Below are 19,371 nucleotides of genomic sequence, written 5' to 3'. Positions count from 1 at the left end.
TTTAATCCCCCCTCTGATTTGTCCTTTGGATCTATTTGTTTTGTTGGCTCAAATAGGCTCAACGAGAAAATTTTAGCATGATTTGAGTTGTTGCTCATCTTTTTTAAATGTATTCTGTTTTTTAGATGCATATACCACAATGTGTGACACTTTTAAATAAGCTTAGCCACTGCTTCAATCACAGCTCATTCACCAAGAGTCAAACCCAAACTGCAATATAAAACAACTCTATAAAAGCTGTTTGAAAGTGGTTTGGTTTTCTGCCACAAAAATAACATATATTAGACACTTGCAAGATACATTCACACATAAGGTCACACATTTGACATATTAGGATTAAAAACATATACAGACAAAGTACAAAATGTAAAACAAAATCAACTTGACCACAACATACTGACTACCAAACAGACTACTTTGTCTGTGCTACTTCAATGAATGACATAAAAGTTGTGGCATTTTTTTAAACCCAGGGCCAGGGTTACTATCTCGTTTAAATAGTATATCACTTCCTCATCTCAGAGTTTTCAATTTTCATTAATGTGTAAATCTGTCAGTGTGATGAGAATCCAAAATATGTCAGGTTTTAAAAGTTTACAGTTAAACTTTACAGTTAAAACAATAATAGAAGCAACTTACACTAAATGTACATACAAGTGAATACCCCGGGCAAGAAAGGAAGGCAATCATAGTCTTCTGATTTCTGTATTAACTTCCATTGTTGTTTTCTACCAACAGCTAATATTCTTCGCAGTGAAGATAAGACCTGCTTTCATCTAATCCATACACTGGAAACACACAAACCAATGCAATATGCTTCCATCTGTTATAGCAAAATAATATGGACAATAAATCTTGGTTTTACACATTTTTAGCTTAAAGGGCCTAAAGGTCCAGTGTGTAGAATTTAGTGGGATCTAGCAGAATGGATTTGGCAGAAATGGAATATAATATTTATAAGTGTGTTTTCATTAGTGTATAATCACCTGAAAATAAGAATTATTGTGTTTTCATTACCTTTATATCTACATAGGGAGCAGGTCCCCTTCCATGTAGCCCACCATTTTGCACCAGCCTGTTTCTACAGAAGCCCAGAAAGGTCAATCCAAACACTGGCTCTAGAGAGGGCCTTTCATGTTTTTCGCGAGTTTCACAGCCACCGTAGGTTCTCCTACATGCTTGGAAGGGGAGGTGAGGGGTATTCAGTTTGTTACAATCTGCAACTCACCGCTAGATGCCACTAAATCCTACACATGGGCCCTTTTAAAGGAATGACATAGTATAAAAATAATATTAAAGTGAATTGAACTCAGATCTTTAGTTTAAAACATAACTCCAACGAGGTAGATTACTAATAGCTTATCAAAAGCACAGGAAACAATCCACAGTGATGTTAAACAGTAAGGGATCATGCAAAGTGACCACAATATCCACTCAAACCTTTTTACATGATGAATATTAATCATGTCATTATTAGAGTTGTAACACTTTTATTAATTGATTAGTCAACTATTTTGATAATTGAATAATTGTTTTGAGTCATTTTTAAAGAAATAATACTAAAATTCTCTTGTTCCAGTTGGAACAAAACAAGACATTTGAAGTTGTACCTTTGGGGAACCGAAGACTGGACAAGTAATTGATTAATCGAGAAAATAATTGACAGATTATTTTATTGCAAAAGAGTGTTTTGTATCAATTACTGTACTTGCTTCCCAGTAACCTAGATTTCTGAAAAAGAGTTTGTGCTGTTATTTCTTTGTGGAGAACAGTGCTTCCAGCGATAGGAACCAAAGCTGATCAGAGATGAATTTTAACAACAGCAAAAAAATATCAAATTCTCCAAAAAAAAACAGTCAAAAAAGTGTTTTTCTTCTTGTTCCTACAGTTGGATGTTTGAGCTTCACTGTGCAGAATGACGTATGTGCAGAGTTTGACACTAGAAGGCTGTTTTCACATTCATCTGCTGAAAGTGGAAAGTTTCTCTGAGCTCACTGAAAATCCAGTTTTAGGAGGCCGGCCTACAAGCATGATTGGTGACATCACAAATAGTTTAGAAACCAGTCGTGGTCCAATATTCAACGTACACAAGTATGATGTGGAAACTTGAAACCTCCACTACACATACACTGAGAATTTACTTTACAGGGAAGTAGGAAACCTCTTGTTTCCAGCAGTTAAACCTTTTGAAATAAAAAATATTTGCATATTCATAGAGGCTGGAATTTTTAATGAGGGAGAAGGAGTAGATGTCATTTGAAGGTAATGAGGTAATTATACATTTTTTTGTGGAAAAAACATGTCAGACACAAATTATTATTCAGAGTAGAGTATTTTATATACGTCTTAAAAAATGTCTGGAGGGGATCTTTAATATAGCATGAGTGTAAGCTGTGACTGAGCAGGACTACAGGAAAGTTTTTATGCATGCTTTGAAATAGACTCACCATTGTTAAAACGGGTCTCAGACATGTCTACCACTTGTAAGAAGTACGTTTTGTAGGCATACCAGTGTGCTTTAGTTCAAGTTAAATGCTTAGTTTAGGGCTATTGTGAACTAGGTAAAATTACACAGCTTACCACTTTCAGACCCTTGAACCTAATGTTCCACATCATCTTATTTTTTTATAAATGTAATGTAATTATCCAGTTCAATAGAGTAATCACAGGCGTGCTGTGTGCATTAGGTCTTCTATTCAGGCTTATGACAGCGCTGTTGGCTCCCTCGCTGGCATCTAACAGCTCCCCAAGGCCAGCCACAGGAAGCCCTCAACAGCACTCACACAGAGCCACCTTTGAAAGCTAATGAAAGCTTTATTATGATTTTATTATTTTCACTCTGGCTCTTAAAACTGCGGCGGCTCGCTCTCCTTCTTCCTTCTGTCTGGATTCTTGAAAAATCTTTACAAGTCAATCTGTGCAAAACCTGACCTGTGTTTCTGTATGTGCAACATGTATGAAGGGATATTTGACCTACACACACACACACACACACACACACACACACACACACACACACACACACACACACACACACACACTTCCCTACAAGAAGCACTTGTGCCCCCACTTTATTGACCCTCTCTGCTTCTTTTCCTGAACGGCATATTAAAGGCTATGTTCACAGCGGAGCTCTGTGCTCTTTGAAGTGTTCAAGAGCTGCAACAGATCCTCAAATATTGACTTTTAAGCCTTCTGGAGGAAAGAGAGAGCAGCAGAGAGTGTGAGAGAGAGAGAGAGAGATAGAGAGGAGGAAAACGTACAGGCACAGACAGACCGACACAGAGGCAGACGGAGGGAGTTGCCTTTTGTTGTAATTCAGGTGGGTGTTGTCAGATTTATGACAGCAGGCCCTAATTTGCTGCGGCTGAATATGTGTTTGTCAACTGTTAATGTATGTGGGGAGGAGCGTTTTTTTCGTTGATGTAGAGGAGGAAGTACACAGATAAGGGCTGATGTGTAAGCTGAGCCTGACTCCGGGCAAAATAGATTAAAATGACTTACGGTTGTAATTCTGCCCTCCTCTCCTCTCCTCTCCTCTCCTCTCCTCTCCTCTCCTCTCCTCTCCTCACCCCGACCCTCCCCTACCCTTCCCCGCCCTCCTCTCGTCTCCCCCTTCCTTCCCAGCGAAACTCTGAGCCAGACCACACTTCTGTAACACCTCTGTGCTGGTGACTGTTTTCAGTTTTAAAACAATGCCCCCTTTATTGAAACTGTAGACAGAAGGAAAAAGAAAACATCCCAGGGCTTTTTAACTTCTCTCAGGAACCCATTTTCTCTGCTGTTTGCAGGTCAGAGTGGTCAATCTGTTGGTGTTTGTGGTGCTGCTGTGGCCAAGTTAGAAAGGAGGCAAATTATCAATCCAGAGGGCCGAAACTTACTCAGAGAAACCTTTTGACGTGGGGCAGTCTGATATGGCTCAGCCAGATTTGGACTTCTCTTTCTCCCCCCCTCCTCATGCAAACATGCTTTCACATGTTCCAACACACACGCGCTGATAAAAGGCCCAGTCTTTCTTGGTGGTTTGTTTGTAGATCATAGCAGACAGGTACACTGAGCTCACTCACGCACACTGAATAACACTTTCTGCTTCACTTCAATCTCCTGCTAAATCGGGACAGTCTGTCAGGCTGCGTGCCTGCTTGTTTGTGTATATGATAACACTGCCTTGATGCAAGGTCCGATTCATTTGCCTTATCTGTTTTCTTGACACTACTCTGTGTTTTTTCATATGTTAGTTTGCTTTCTGAGCAGCCAGCCAGCTTGTCTTTCACTAGATGTAGTGAGGTACGGTTGTCAAATCCTTCATTCTTCATGTCATGTCATAAAAGCTAAAATAAGATCACTTAAAACTTTTATCCCAATCCCAACAAGCCTGAATTCTGTAGATTTTGGTGAATAATCGCTTTAATATTGTAAATGTGCACCAGTGCGTCTTGCAGAGATTACAGGCAGGTTTATTTTTACTTTCTATATCCAGCAGCTTAAGAGTCATTTGGTTTGTTAGGATAACTCGGTCAGAGCAGCCCGGTTTCCAGTTTACAGCTTCAGAGGGAGTAGGGCACGTGTATTAAAATAGACCTTATTTATTGACAGGTAAATCCAGGGCAAGTTTGCACACATTTTAAGGAATGATGATTTATAGTGAGGCAAAGTTAAAGTTCTTTTTTAATGTGAGGAAAGCTCTCTTAGTCAAATAAAAGTGCATGTCACTCAGCACCATGGAAAAACTTAGCTTACAGTAAATAGCTCTTCTGGACGTCAGTGTCAGACCTTTTCTCCCACAAACATTTGTGCAGAAAACAAAGTCATCAAACTACATCCTGGAACAACAGAACGTGCGAGTGCTTTTCTTTTTCATCCTCTTATAAGCAACAATAAAGTCATAGTTTTCTGTTGACTGTACTGACTGTACCACCCTGTTAGTCATTGACTTTCATTGTGTGTCTTTTGCTCTGGGATGATGTGAACCCACACAGCCACTGACTCATCCTCTCTAGATGGCCTTTTCTGCAGCCTATCAGATGTCACTGGGCTTCTCTGTTGTGGTCGCGGCCATTGAAAGAGGATGAATTACATTAATAAAAGCCATCTTCGCGTTGCTCAACAGCCCCGCTGAGGTCGGCTGGTGGCATTTGAGCACTCTAAACCTGGAAACACGGGAAGCTTCAAACAAATGTTTTGGTGATACTGATGTGCAGGCTCTTGAGGCACATTACAGCGCGCATTTAAGGATGCATTGCAAATAAAGTAAATATACAGTATCTACCTTTTCTCTGCTTATTTCTCTGTGTGTTTGTGTGCGTGTGTCTGAGAGAGTAATGAGAGATTTTGGTCTTTTGTCAGTTTTAAAAGGGTCTTCAACTACAAAGGCTCATCTTATTTCTCATCCAGCTGACTGATCCTTTTCCTCAATGACACTCCTATGAATACAACACACACACACATACACACACACACACACACACAATACACGCAGCCAAAGCAAAATATTTATCAAAAGATAAAGAGCCTTTATACATTTTTTTTTCTTGCTTTTTTAAGTTAGATTTTATGCATTTTAGCTTTTGGAGTTGTAGAAAGATTCATTAACTACATTTGATGACCTTGTTTTAATGATAATTAAAGATGAACTTATATGCTCAATATGCAGTATGTGATGGTCAAGAAAAGGTAAAATTGTCTCATTGACAGTAGCTAAAGCACAATGAAAACATTACATTTTTCAGTTTGTAGAAGGTTTCATTGACTCCCAGAGCAAGTCAGAGTGACCTTGAGGAAAAATCTGGATGCACATTCTTCAATTAAAAACATCTTCTGTAACATTTTAGCCTAAACGGGGGATGGAAATGAGAATGTTTGCGAGTTTACCACTGCTTTAGTAATGTTTTTAATATTCTTTGACTGTACATTTACCAAGTGTACAACATAGAAAAAAGGATCTGCTGCCTGTGGCTGATTCTGGAGATGGTTGGCAGTAGTTTGAGGAGGCATGCAACACATGTTTACAGCAGACAGTGCTGTTTTCCTCTGCTGCAAAATCACACTGATCCAATTTTCTGTATGTGCATATTAAAATGAAAAATGTCTCCCTCTGGTGGAGAAAGCATAGTTTCCATGGTTAATAATTGGCTACTTTCACATCTGCATGTGATGTTTGATCTGTACACTTTGTCAAAATATCACCTTTGAAACCATTCAGAGACAGAAGAAGCAGAGAGCAATAGTATGTAGCATAAAGGAGGGTAATAAAAATGATTTCCCCCTTTTTAGTGCCAACCGCCAGAAGCCCTGACCTTATGTGTAACTCATCACTGTCACACTTAACCAGATCATCCTACATTAAAGGAAATGAGAAGTGCAGCAATTATGGGAGAAAGGAAGAAAATGGGATCAAATATAAAAGCCTTTTAGACATGGAGAAAAGCTCAACTATGGTTGGATATGACTGAAGGGGCTGTGTGATATGTATATAATAGCTAATATATCTGAATGATAGCCAGTGACACACAAGCTTTCAAGCATTAATTGTTCATATATCAGAATTTATTTAGTATGCCAGCAGGCGAGGGAGAAGTACCCGCAGGTTGATGGGTGGCATGTTGTAATAGCTTCTTATGTTGACTTTAAATGGTGCACAAGATGGATTGAAAGATACACTTTTCCCATAATTTATTTAAAAAATAATCAGAAATTGATGCCATTTAAATGAAATATGAAAGTGTGAACTGAAAACTGCATGCATCCTCATTTCAAAACAACATACACAATCTTGTTTTGTTTGTGAAAAATACAAACAAATATAAAGTTTTTCTCACACTTTAGGGACTGTTTGCAGTTTACATGTCAGTTCAGGCATCAGATTTCGGAGAAAGTGTATCATATGAAGACATCTTTTTTAGTATTAACATAGTTGTAACGCAACTTAAAAGAATGAGACCTTCCTGACTTTCTTGGTTTTGTATAACCGCTTGTGGACTATGTGAAGGACTCTGGCTGGTTTTTCTGCAAAAATTCAAAGGGTGTGACATTTTTGCACTCTCCCGAGTGCCTTGCCTCACTCCTGCTAACATCAGCAAATGACCGGCACCCACCACAACAAAAATGTTGCTAACTTATCCAACTAGAAGCACCCTGCAGATATTAGCTCTCCAGCTCTGTGGTCCACTAGGCTTGCTGGGAGGGGGGCTGACTGACTTGGAGTGAGAGATGCTTTGCTAAAGCACCATACAACACAACATTAGAGATCCTTTATGTTACTATGAGAAGTCTAAGTGAGGAAAAATACATCACCTGTTACAGTCTTGTGCAGCTGCAAGCACGAGCAACAGGATGCTGACTGCAGCTCACTAAATGGCCACCGGTGTCGCTAATGAGAAGCAATTTGTGATTCTTACATATAAAATCTTTTAAACATGATACCCACCATGTGTCCAGCTAAGCAGACCAGACCTTCAGCAATAGAAGCCGCTCCACAGTATGAGAGTTTTTTCTATCATGCTGGCTCAGCCTCTTCTCAGTGTTCCTCCTGCTGCCTGTAATGCAAACATGTCTGCTCTCCTCTTATCAGCTGGGTCATTGACACTCAGAACACACATAGGCGAAGCAGACAAACTGTTGTGGTACCCTCATTACACAGAGATCCTCTCAGTCCTGATTTCAAAATTTAGTGTCAGTTAAGGTGATTATTTGACCTAATCAGGGTTTCTCTAAACTTATTTAGCCTAAAACCTGAATTAAATGACTGTTTGGCCATTGGGGGGGATAGAAACAAGCCACAAACATATATATTTACATATTATCACCTTATACAAGTTATGGTATTTTATTTATCTGCTGATTGGTGCTGGGCAGGTAGTGTACAATGGGTTTATCTGCGCTTTTTTTTTTTTTTATGCTGAAAACAGCTGCCTATTGCAGCTGGAAATGTGGTTGATGAGAGCAATGAGAGTGAACCAGAACACTAAAGTTACAGGTTGTAAAACCAAAACAACGAGCTGTAGGATGTTAAAAAGCTCTGTAGAGCTTAAGGAAACTGCAGAATTGGGCGATGATTATGTGGCTTTGTCACTATAAGTGACCTCCTTCATATTACACATGATTATATGACCCATCGTTGATATGAAAATAATGATTACAGCAGCTTTAATGAACATATGTGTTCTGTTTCAAAGTGTGAGTAGAGGGTCTGGTTGGTTTGACTCCTTCGGTTTCAGAAGGGAAAATTCAAGAAATTTACACTTTTCTCCACCTCCTCCTCCCAACTCTTCTACATGAGCCCCCTTTTCATGTTCTCTTTTTCTTCTCACTGTATTATTTCTGTCCTCAGGCTTACCCAGAAGCCTGGCCGCTAGTGTAGGCCTCCAAGTGAGAGACGATGCTTCACACTTCCTCTTTGGTGAAAAATAACGCCATTAACACTGCCTGCTAGGACACAGCTAGCAACTTCTGTGTGGGTGTTCCTCTAATACTGCAGACTTGTTTAGACAGCAGAATTACTGATCAGGTTATTAGCCATGCCTTTTAAAGTTTCCCTTTATGTACCTATGAGGGGGAAATAAAGCCTTGATGACAAGATGTATTTCTGAGGTGAGACACGGAGATAAAATAGAGACAAATTTGTTTACTGCACAGATATTCTTTATGTGGTTTGACAGGTGGGATTCATTAGCTCCACAATTTAATGTGGTAAACTCCCCCTGAAGCACGTGCTGTAATCCCTGTGGGATCCTTCATAACTCTGCCTGCTCTGCTTTATCCAACGGAGGGCTGTAATAATATCTAACTGTACTCCATGAGCACATATTTCTTTCTTTCTCTGTTCCTCTGCCTGTTTTCTTGTCTGTATCCTATCTCTCTATTTCATTCACGCACACACACGCGCACGCAAACACACAGCATCGATCACACTATCACAGCTGCCACTCTTGTCTTAGCCATTCTTTACACACTCTCTGTCTGTTTTTCATGTGGTGCTCTGACCCGAGTGCTTGCTCTGCAGGAGGTGCAGCTTTCTTTCTTTGAGTCTTTTACATCTTGTTAGACCCCTTATATCCGTGCGTCACCACAGAGGACCTGTGATCAAATTCTGTTCCTGGTACCTCTGTGTTTAATGTTGCCTGCTTGAGACAGTGTGCCTGTAGGCATGCCAGACCCCTCTCCGTTCCCCCTCGCAGTCCCCCCTCTCCAGGGGGCTTTCGGTCAATCTTTCCACGTCGGTGCATATTGTACAGCACTCGACCGTCTAAGCCCTCATCGCACTGGTTGCTCCCCCCTCAGCCTCACAGCCCCCTAGGCAGCTCCAGGCCTTCACCCTGACTATTGCCTCACAACTCATGACAAGCACATGAGAGAATGGCCATGGCTCAGGTATTAGCTGAAACAAAAAAAAAAAGGCGGAAAAAAGAGAGTCAAAGGGATAAAGGCGAGCTTGTTGCACTGGTGAAACATTTCCTATTGTGCAGAGGTTATTTCTGCATGTCTGTGTCTAGACATGCACAGCTTGTCTTATCATGTTCCAGGCCAATCATACCGTAATGTCTAATAATGTATTGAGTGATTGATCTGTTGTGTAAAATTATTAAGCAAAATGTATTAAAACAAAATCATTAATTGAACATATTACAGGTTATTTTAAAATGAACATTTCTATGCATCTCAATGCCATGATCATTAATTTGAATATTTAACATAACTGACCAATCTGATGAATGCTTACATATCTGTACATCTAGGAGTAATGATCTGCACCGATACAATGGATCGGTGACCTCATTATCTGGAAGATGGCAAGATGTGATTATCCACACGAAAGAAATAGTTTGACATTTTATTATTTGCTTTCCTGCCGAGAGTTAGATGAGAAAATTGTTACCACTCTGGTGTCTGAATCTTGTATGATACACTCCTGTGACAGACAAAAGAGCACAAGGTCTCCTTCTTCCCACTTGGTGCTGATGCGGCAGTCTGTGAGCCAGAATCCTGTTATTCAGTATTTTCAGGAGTATTTAAACATTTGTGTCAGACACTGCTTTGGAAAAATATCTGGACTTTCAAGGTGATAAAAAGAAAAAAAAAAGTGCTGATGATTTGATTTTGTATGGATGTTTTAAGGTTGAAAGTGAGCTTTGTAAAGAGGCTGTTATGTAAGCATGCTTGAATAATGGCAACCAGCACATGTGTGTTGTATGCAAATGGCAAGGACATTATTATAATTGCGTATTCTCTAAGGAATTAATTTGTAGAGTTCCTTTCCTCTATCTCCCCTGCCTCTTTTAACCTTCCTTCTTCCTCATTTCTGTCTCTTAACCTTTGCCTCTCCTCTTTTACTCTGTCTCCTCCTCCCTCTCTTCTGTTTTCTCTCTTGCTCTTGTTCTCACTCGAAGAACTCCCATGACTCAAGTCTCTCCTCTTCTCTCCTCTCCTCTGCTCTTCTCTCCTCTCCGCTCCTCTTCCCCCGTTCTCTCACGCTGTGTTGATAGAAATGGTTAGTTTATTAAAGCGCTGTGTATAGCTCTGTTCATATTATATCACAGCAGTTTCCACAAAGATGTGTTGTAGCCTCTTTCTTTTCCACTGTTCTTTGTCAGTTCAACTTTTGATTAGAGAACAAATTGCTCCCTTACTACATACTCGACTCCCTTTAGGGAACAACACAGGGAACCGCAGTTCCTGCTGGGACCCCTGAAGTCTAGTCTCTTCTCTTCTCTTCTCTTCTCTTCTCTTCTCTTCTCTTCTCTTCTCTTCTCTTCTCTTCAATCTGGCAGCAAGGACAACTTAACTTTGAAGCAAGATGAAGAAGAGAATGTGTTAAAATGAGTTTCTGTCTCTCTGTAATCTTCTCTGTTTTCTTTGTTGCTTTGATTGACTATCTCTCCCTCCTGCTGTCCATCCCACAGAGACCTTTGAGGTTCTGATGAGGCAGGCGGAGAATTACACCAACGCTGTGCTCCAAGACTCGTACGGCAACATGGCTGATCAGGCCATGGGCTCCGTGCGGGAACTCTTCACCGACATCAGTCTCTTCCTGCTGGGATCTGAGCTCAACGTTGATGAACTGGTGCAGCGATTCTTTGACGCCCTCTTCCCGCTGGTGTACAATCACCTCATCAACCCAGGCCTCAGCGACATATCTCCAGGCTACGCCGAGTGTGTGAGGACATCAAGCCGTGACGTGAGACCGTTTGGTGGGACACCTGGCCTCCTGGCTGATCAGATAGCTCGCTCTGGGGTCTCTGGGAAACTTCTGCTTCAGGCTTTGCACCTCGGCATCGAGGTCATCAATACCACAGACCACTTACAGCTGAGCCGTGAATGCCGACGGGCCCTGCTCAAGATGCACTACTGTCCTCACTGCCAGGTATGGATGCATGTCTCTGAAGTCAGCTTATTGATCTGAATTAATGCAAGCCTTTACTAGCATCACCGATCACTGATTACTGAAAGTAATATGCTTCACAGGGCTTAACCCAGTCCAAGCCCTGCATGGGCTATTGCCTCAACGTGATGCGGGGCTGTTTGGCGAGCATGGCTGAGATTGACAACCACTGGAGGGAGTTTGTTCGCTCGCTGGAGGGCCTGTCAGCTCGGATGCACGGACCTCAGGATTTGGAGCAAGTACTTCTAGGAGTTCACACGCTGCTTCATGATGCTGTCGGACACGCTCAGAAGAACGGACCCCGCCTCTCAGCACAGGTCAGATCCTCTTGGTGTAGTCGGTGCCGTTATATTGTTATAACTTCACTTGGGCTCAGAGTGAGGCGAAAACCAGTGAATATGATTCTGATAAACTGGAGAATAGATAAAGGATAAAGCATTCCATTCAGTCCTGAAGCGATTTTTAGTCTGAATTTAAACTGCTGCAGGCTTCATGTCAGAAAGGTACGTAGTGTGTAGACCAAGAATAAATTGCTCGAAATTGGCACATACCACACACAACAACGGGTTAGTCAAGCCAGAGCAGGACAAAACTCTCTTGAAATACATCCATGCGGGCAGCTCTGAGGTGGTCAGGAGCTTAGTAGTGAAACTGCCATACAGAGGAGGATTCAGGCTACTTCCCAGGCTTTGATTCATCTACCTAAACCAGTCTTTATCCATAAAACCCAAGTAATACATGAAGTTTTTATCTTCATATGTAATTTCTGTCTATATTGATGTTCTGTATTATGAAATGGATGGCAACAGTGTGTTCCTGAGCTTCACTGTCTTTGCTGTACTGATAAAGACACCACAGCTCCATCTAGTGGTTGTCTAGTGTCACTGCTGCTTGGTAAACTGCACATGCAGCATTCAGCAATTGGAGATAATAGGCTTGGCTGCGCTAATGTACTATGTATAAACACCTGTCACCCAGGCATCTAAAATAAAGCGTATTTATCATGCACCAGTACAGTTTAACAAGATTTGCAAAGTCTTAAAAATGCTTGTTTCCTAATTCCATGTTTAGACTAAAATTTGAGTCTCTTTGTGTTGATCGGGTATTAGGTGCACAAACTGTGTGGCCCACCGAGCAGGAGGCCTGCACAGTCAGACAGCAACCAGCACAGCAGCAACAGAGAATTCATCCCTTTTAAAGCTCCTGTCAGAGTGTCAGGGGAGTCGCTCGCTCTCAAGAGAAGGTAAGTGGGTGACAGATGCCAGATGTGTGCATAAAAAGAAGGAAGGGAAGCTCATTTTTCTGTGGTTTTCTGTCTAATTTTTAGTTAATTAAATCTGCAATTAATATGTAAAACACTTTGTTAAACAAGTTAATAAGGCGTGTGTCTGCATGTGGGTGATTATACAGGGACTTTCTGAACAGTCTGCGTTTCTACCGTACATACTACGGCGGCCTGGCGGATCAGCTGTGTGTGAGCGAGCTGGCCTCTGGTGATGGGCACTCCTGCTGGAACGGAACCGACATCGTAAAAAGGTTTGCTTATAAAGAAGTTAATAATAAAGATGACTGACAAATAGAACAAAAACAACATAAAGACCGACATGTCTTAATAAGGTGTAGGGCCATTACGAGCCTGTAGAACAGCTTCAAAGCCCTTTGAAATACATTCTTTGAACTCCACTGGAGGCATGAACACTTTTCCTCCAGAAGATATTTTGTTTTTTAATGATGTTGGTGGAGAGTGATGTCACCCCAAAATCTCCCATCGGTTGAGAACCAGATGACTGCAAAGGTCATAGCATAGAGTCACATCATTTTCATATGCCTCAAAACATTCAGTGACCCCTCGAGCCCTGTATGAATAGATCTGATTTTCCACTGATTTATTCAGTTCAATTCAATTCAGTTTTATTTATATTGCACCAAATCGTAACAGAAGTTATCTCAGGGCACTTTTCACATAGTTCAGGTTTTTCATTCATTGATGTTATGTCAGTGTTTCATATCTGTGTGAAAACACAGTGACATATTACCATACCTCTCTATGAATTTAATTTAAATGTTTAAATGTTAATGAGAATTTAAATGTTAAATGTAGGGTTAACAAAGCAATGTTGAGTAGTACTGAGGTGATGCAACTTTTTATAAACTGATTTCAAACATCACACACAAACCTCAATAACATGCATTTTAATATAATCACAGGTGAGTAGAGGTGGTTAGAGCTGCAACAATTAGTTGATTAATTGGTTAGTTGCCAACTAACTTCTGACATTTTGTGGACCAAACAACTAATTAATTGATCAAGGAGATTGACAGATTAATTATTATTGACAGATTAATTGTTAATGAAAATAATTGTTAGTTGCAGCCTCTGAGATGATCTTGCCTTCGTTTTGGATGTGTAGTTCATGAAATTACTTGAAAATACTGCAGCACACACGTGTCTTCCAAGAAGAGCTTTTGCTTTAATTTGGTGCTTTTTAAAAAAAATTTCTCGACTCTGCCAACAGAGTATTAGGATGTGGAATCACGTCTGAATTTCTTAGTTTATTAGTTATTGTTAAATAAATGATTGGTGGGGCAGAGATCCAATTTCTGGCTTTAATTGAAATCTAAACCGTGGTTCTTCAGCTCAAGACCTAACTGGACAGCAAATTTCATGGAAACCTCATCTTCTGCGGGCAGACAGACAGATAATAAACTATCCAACAGTGGTGAGAGCATGACCTTAGCAGAGGTAATATTACCTAAACGTGCACACATGCTGGGACAATTTCACTTTATTTTCAGTTTGCAGGAAGTCAAAGGTTTTCAGCTCCTGACACATCCTGCTGTATGATCCTGGCATGACTAGAGTGTTTTCACACCGTTTGACCCCGGTCTAATACACACACATACACACACATGCACACCCCCTTCACTTATATACTGCCCCCACAAACAAGCTGACACCGATGTAGAATTCATCTATTAGCTGTTAGTGCTCCCAGACATAGATCTCGGATATGAATGGTTGTGAACTGGAGCAGACAAACTGGCCTCTTTCATAGTATCAGTCAACGGCCTTGTCTCCATTACATCACAGCTCTCTATCTTACCCATGCTGTCATCACTCAAGGACCGCCTCATATATTCTCAGTCTGTGGTTGTTCCTCTTAACTGTCAGCTGCTGTCAGCACTGTTGGAATGGCAGGTGGGCCCGTATTTCAAACTACGGTGATGTTGGAGTTGCCAGTTCTGGTTAGACGGTCCATTGTAAAGGATGACAGCGTTGTTGAGATTGTTTCACAGCTGCTGTGTGAAGGTAAGAAGGAAGGAGGCGAAAAGGGGAAGAAAGGATTTCATAGCAATCTCAGCAACCGGAGAGATTCAGTCTTCTAAAGAATGTGTCGTCTGGTGTTGCTCATCAAAAACGGCATTACTATGGAGACAGAGTATCAAGGTTAAGTTTCATTCTGGCATTGACAATTTACTCTTTTCATCTTTGTTATTTTCCAACATAACACCTCAAGTTTCCATTACAAAGGCAGCAGCCATCTCTAAGAATAGAGATATTTCTTATGTGCTGGATAAAAAGGCAGGCCAGCAGGCTACAGCCTGTCTATCATCTCAGCCAGCAGCCTCTGGGAGATGTTTATGGTCTGTGGAATCTTTTACCCTCCTTCCTCTTTTCTCCTTCCTTTCCTTATTCACACTAACTTTTATTAACAGGGGCTCATTTACCTCAGGTTCACACAGAGGTTTTCATTTTGATTCGCTCATTACCAAAGAAGTAGAAGACGAGAGCTGAGGAATTGAGAGACATTAGGAATCTGGGGAGACAAGGCTCTGAGGAGAACATCGAGCCAAGTCCCTGCAGCTTTGCAGGCTTCCTGCAGATCTACAACCCAGTGTTGCTTTCTATTAGCCTAGAACCATAGATGAGTGGCTGGGAGTCAACACAAGCTGAGACAAAAGCAATAAATAACCTCCTGCCTACAGGTCATAACCCAACATCCACTGAGAGAGAGGGGAATAAAACTCACTGCCGGATGGTGGCTGATTTACAGAAGCTTATTGAGGCCTCAGAGACCTTAAACGATTGGTTCACTTCCTCTGCGTGTGTGTGTGCGTGTGTGTGCGTGTGTGTGTGTGTGTGTGTGTGTGTGTGTGTGTGTGTGTGTGTGTGTGTGTGTGTGCGTGAAACTGTACACATGCCTTTTATAACAGCTCTTTGTATGTTCTGCTGCAGATTGTTTTACGGTCTTAAAGAAGTAGTGAGTTGCACAAGAGCTTTGTCTTATTTAATAAAAAAGGAAGAGCACAAAAACATGACACATGAGCCTGAGATTTAAGGGAGATTTAATGCACGTCCTCATCTGGGTCCCTGGTAAACAAAAAGATAAAGAACAATCAGATAAGATCATAGAGGAAGAACACAAGCAGCTTTCATCTCAGTGTCTATGAATGTAGATGATGGGGTCTCGCTTCAGGGGAGATTTGGTAAACACATTCTTCCTCTCTGTTTGTCTCTCTCTCCATCTCCTGGTTTCTCACTTCCACATTGAGAGAAAGAGAAAAAGAGACTGGACATGGAATATTCCGATAATAATTTTTTGGCATATTGACAGTTTTGTCATCTGTTGTGACAGTGGATTTTATCTGTAAAAATCCAGCAATGAGTTTCTGTATTGAATTGCAGAAAAGTGCAAGCCGAGGAGGTGTTAATTTGCCCACAGTAAGAATGTGAAAAGATGCTAAATAACTGGGAAAAAAAAGATTCAATTTAAAATACCTGCAGAGCAAACAATATCAGATTTTTTGGTACCAACAGTTTGTATCAAATTCCTTGTCAGATCTGTGCCTTTGTTTACTTATTCTTTAATCAGATATTTAGTCATTTAAAGGGGACATGTCATGCTTTTTGTTATTTTCTACCATTCATATACTGTTATAATGTCAGATGTCTATGTTAAAACATAGTCAGACTTCCAAAACTTGAGGTGAACGTATGTAAAAAAAATGCTCCCTTTAAGTCAAAATCCGAGGCTTCAGCCTGTTCTGAACACTCTATTTTCAAAGGTACCCCTGCTTCCTCCTCATGATAACATCAGATTGCATTCCCACAAACAGCCGTCTGTTGCAAAGCCTTTGTTGCTAAGGTTTTTGCTAAGGTTGTTGCTAAGGTTGCCATGGGTTTTTGTGTTGTCCATTCACATATTTTGGATTGGATTCAGGCACAACATGTACGAATGTATTTGAGTTTATATTTTGTAAAGAACGAGAAAAAGACGTAAAATTCCGACTAATACTGTTTATCTATGTAGCCTCCAGAGCTGGCAGAAGTCTGCCAAGGAGCAGCTTCAAGAGGCTGGCCAGTCAGAACGGAGTGGGCTCATCGGAAAGGGAGCCTTAAAGAGACAGGAGCTAAAACAGCCTGTTTCAGACAGAGGCTAAACTAAGGGGCTGCATAAAAAGCCAGTATTAATAAATAAGAGGTTTTTTTTAACCATAAATCACAGAGATATTCCAGTGGAGCCCCATAATATAAATATAGACCTGAACATGTGAATGATATGTCCCCTTTAAAAACTTAATACATTTTGTATGTATGTACTGTGCTGATAGACGACAATAGTGAGATAACAGGAAACGAGGAGAGCGAGAGAGATGGGGAACATGCAACGAATGGTCCCAGTCTGTCTCCAAACGGGCGTTGTGGTTCATGGTTGGCATCTGAAAACCATGGGCCACCAGGGTGCCCCACTTTTGCTTCTTTTGTTAAATGAAAAAAGGGTTTTGTCTAAGAAAATATTTATACTTCTTGAAGGAAGGTATCAAAAAGTATTGTTTTGGTATCTGTGCTGAAACTCAGGTATTGTATTGGTAATACTATCAAAATATTTTAACAATACAACAATACCCAACCCAACCCTGGTGTGCAGGTTTAAGGGGTGTGGTGATTGCTATGCCTTCATCTTCATCACACTGAAAGAAAAATTAAAACGTTAATGTTGATTGATGACGCTGGACAGACGGAAGAATAAACCGTAAAATAGTTTTAACATCCCTCAAATTGGTGCTCCTATTTGGTTGGAGAGGCTGTTCCCCTCTGGGCAGAAAGGTTAAGACATTCCCACATGCTTTCTCCATCCGTCATGGATACACACACACACACACACACACTCACACACTGAAGGAATGGCAATCTGCCATGAGCCGCCTCCTTTCTATGAGCACACACACATACACTCGCATAGCAGTTATAGTGGCAAAAAGAATGAATCCAGCACTAGTTCCACCAACCATTTTTTTTTCTCTCTGTTGGAGTAACTGACTGACAAAATTGCATCAGTCATGGGAAGAGTTTATAGGGATCCTCAGGTGCCACACATTAAAATTCGGTTTGACACCTGGTCTTCAAACTTATATGTGAGCATGTGCAAGGTAGCAAATCCATTTTGGAATGTATTTTATTATTAAAAAAAGGTCATTTTTCCCCTGTTCTTTTCCCATTTTCTCTGCCAATGGGACACAACAACCAGGAGTTATAGCCTTGCTAAAAAGCTACAGCCCCAACAAGCACGATAGTCTGATGTTTAATTCATGATTACCTCCTCTGGTGGAGACTCTGCTTTAATTCATCCCCACCTGCAGTCTGTCTCACGGCTGCCAACACACACCAGGTGTTTGGCGGTGTGTTTATATTTTCAAAGTGCCTTTTTCTAATTGAGTACAACAGTTTTTTTATTTTTACGATAATAAGGCAACTGACCTTGCATGCTGTTGGAATTAAACACGGAGGGATGAATGCTACAGTATGTAGCTAAAAGATGCTTGAAGACATGTGGGCAGATTTGTGCCTGGTCTTTCGTTTTAATAGGCCAGCCCTCATGCTGGAGTGGCTGTCTGAGCGTTGACCTTTGACCTTTCCCGTGTCTTTGCTGCCCGCATAATCCTGAAGAGGTTAATCACATGGTAATAAGAGCCCTAGTGTCGTAGTGCAGGCCTCTTCACAATGTGTGGATGGTTAGCAGAGGAAAGGATTGATTCTGTAAATGTAGGTCTATTATTCCCTCATATTGTATTATATTCTATTGTATTTCATTCCTCATACATCTATTTCTTCATTTGCCTTTCATCATTTGTCTCATTTTCTCTTCCATCCCCCCACTAGACGTGAAGCTCAGGTGATTTGCCTTGGCTTAACTGAAATGACAGCTTTTAAGCTCTGCTAATAGGAATCCACTGAAGAAGCATCAAGAGCTTAGGTTACCCCAGCCTGCTCTGGGAGCATACTTCCTCATTTGAGGGTTGTCTGAGCCATGCCACAAAATCCACACAGTGCTGCTATCAGGAGACAGCATGTGTTGAATATTAAGATATCGCACTGCTTCCTGACCTTTTCAGCTTGTGACCACTTTAAATGAAGCAATGTCACAATGGTTGCATGTGTCTCAAAGTTGGGGACAGTTAGCTAAAGAGTAATTTTCTCTTTCAGAAATGATTCAGTTGAGTTGTTTTTAGAGGTGTGAGGAGGTGAAATTATTCAGTAATTAAGAAGGAAGAAGCAAAGATTTAAGCAAAGTCTGAAAGTTACATATTCATGTTGCTGAAATATATTTTTCTTTTCTTTGCTGTTAGTCATCTCATGACCCCTGACCTCCTACCTTGCATCCCCCTGCAGGGGTCCTGACCTCCATGTTGGGAACCACTGAAATATAGTATGTATATTTCAGAATATATGTCAAACTAGATGTACATAAAGTGCAGACCTCAAATAAACAAAATATCACAGCTGGTTATCTTTGTAACAGTCCACATATCAATGCCTACTCTTCAGCCATTAATAAACCTGCTGGCCAAGCCTTCGCATGGCATTCAGTAATGACTGTGCTCATTGCAGTTGTAAATCTAAATGCTTGTGCTTCAGGCCTGATTTAGTGCTGTTGTAGCTTTATTTGACCAGCAGGTGGAGCCCTGCACTTTAGGTTACACTCACATCAGAA

The 19,371-nt window shown here is 40.8% G+C and overlaps 1 protein-coding gene across 1 annotated transcript in view; it reads left to right on the top strand.

The window, feature by feature from the left end:
- The window catches only part of gpc5a (glypican 5a), a 118,503-nt gene that overhangs the window by 15,196 nt on the left and 83,936 nt on the right, over positions 1-19,371 (top strand). The window contains exons 3-6 of the mRNA XM_042421657.1: positions 10,899-11,359; positions 11,461-11,694; positions 12,487-12,620; positions 12,788-12,913. Of these exons, the coding sequence (XP_042277591.1) occupies positions 10,899-11,359; positions 11,461-11,694; positions 12,487-12,620; positions 12,788-12,913 (955 nt within the window). The remainder of the gene's footprint in view (positions 1-10,898; positions 11,360-11,460; positions 11,695-12,486; positions 12,621-12,787; positions 12,914-19,371) is intronic.

The sequence above is a fragment of the Thunnus maccoyii genome, chromosome 1, assembly GCF_910596095.1.
Source record: "Thunnus maccoyii chromosome 1, fThuMac1.1, whole genome shotgun sequence".
Lineage (NCBI taxonomy): Eukaryota > Metazoa > Chordata > Actinopteri > Scombriformes > Scombridae > Thunnus > Thunnus maccoyii.
The sequence above is the reverse complement of the archived record's forward strand: the minus strand, read 5'-3'. Positions and strand labels throughout refer to the sequence as shown.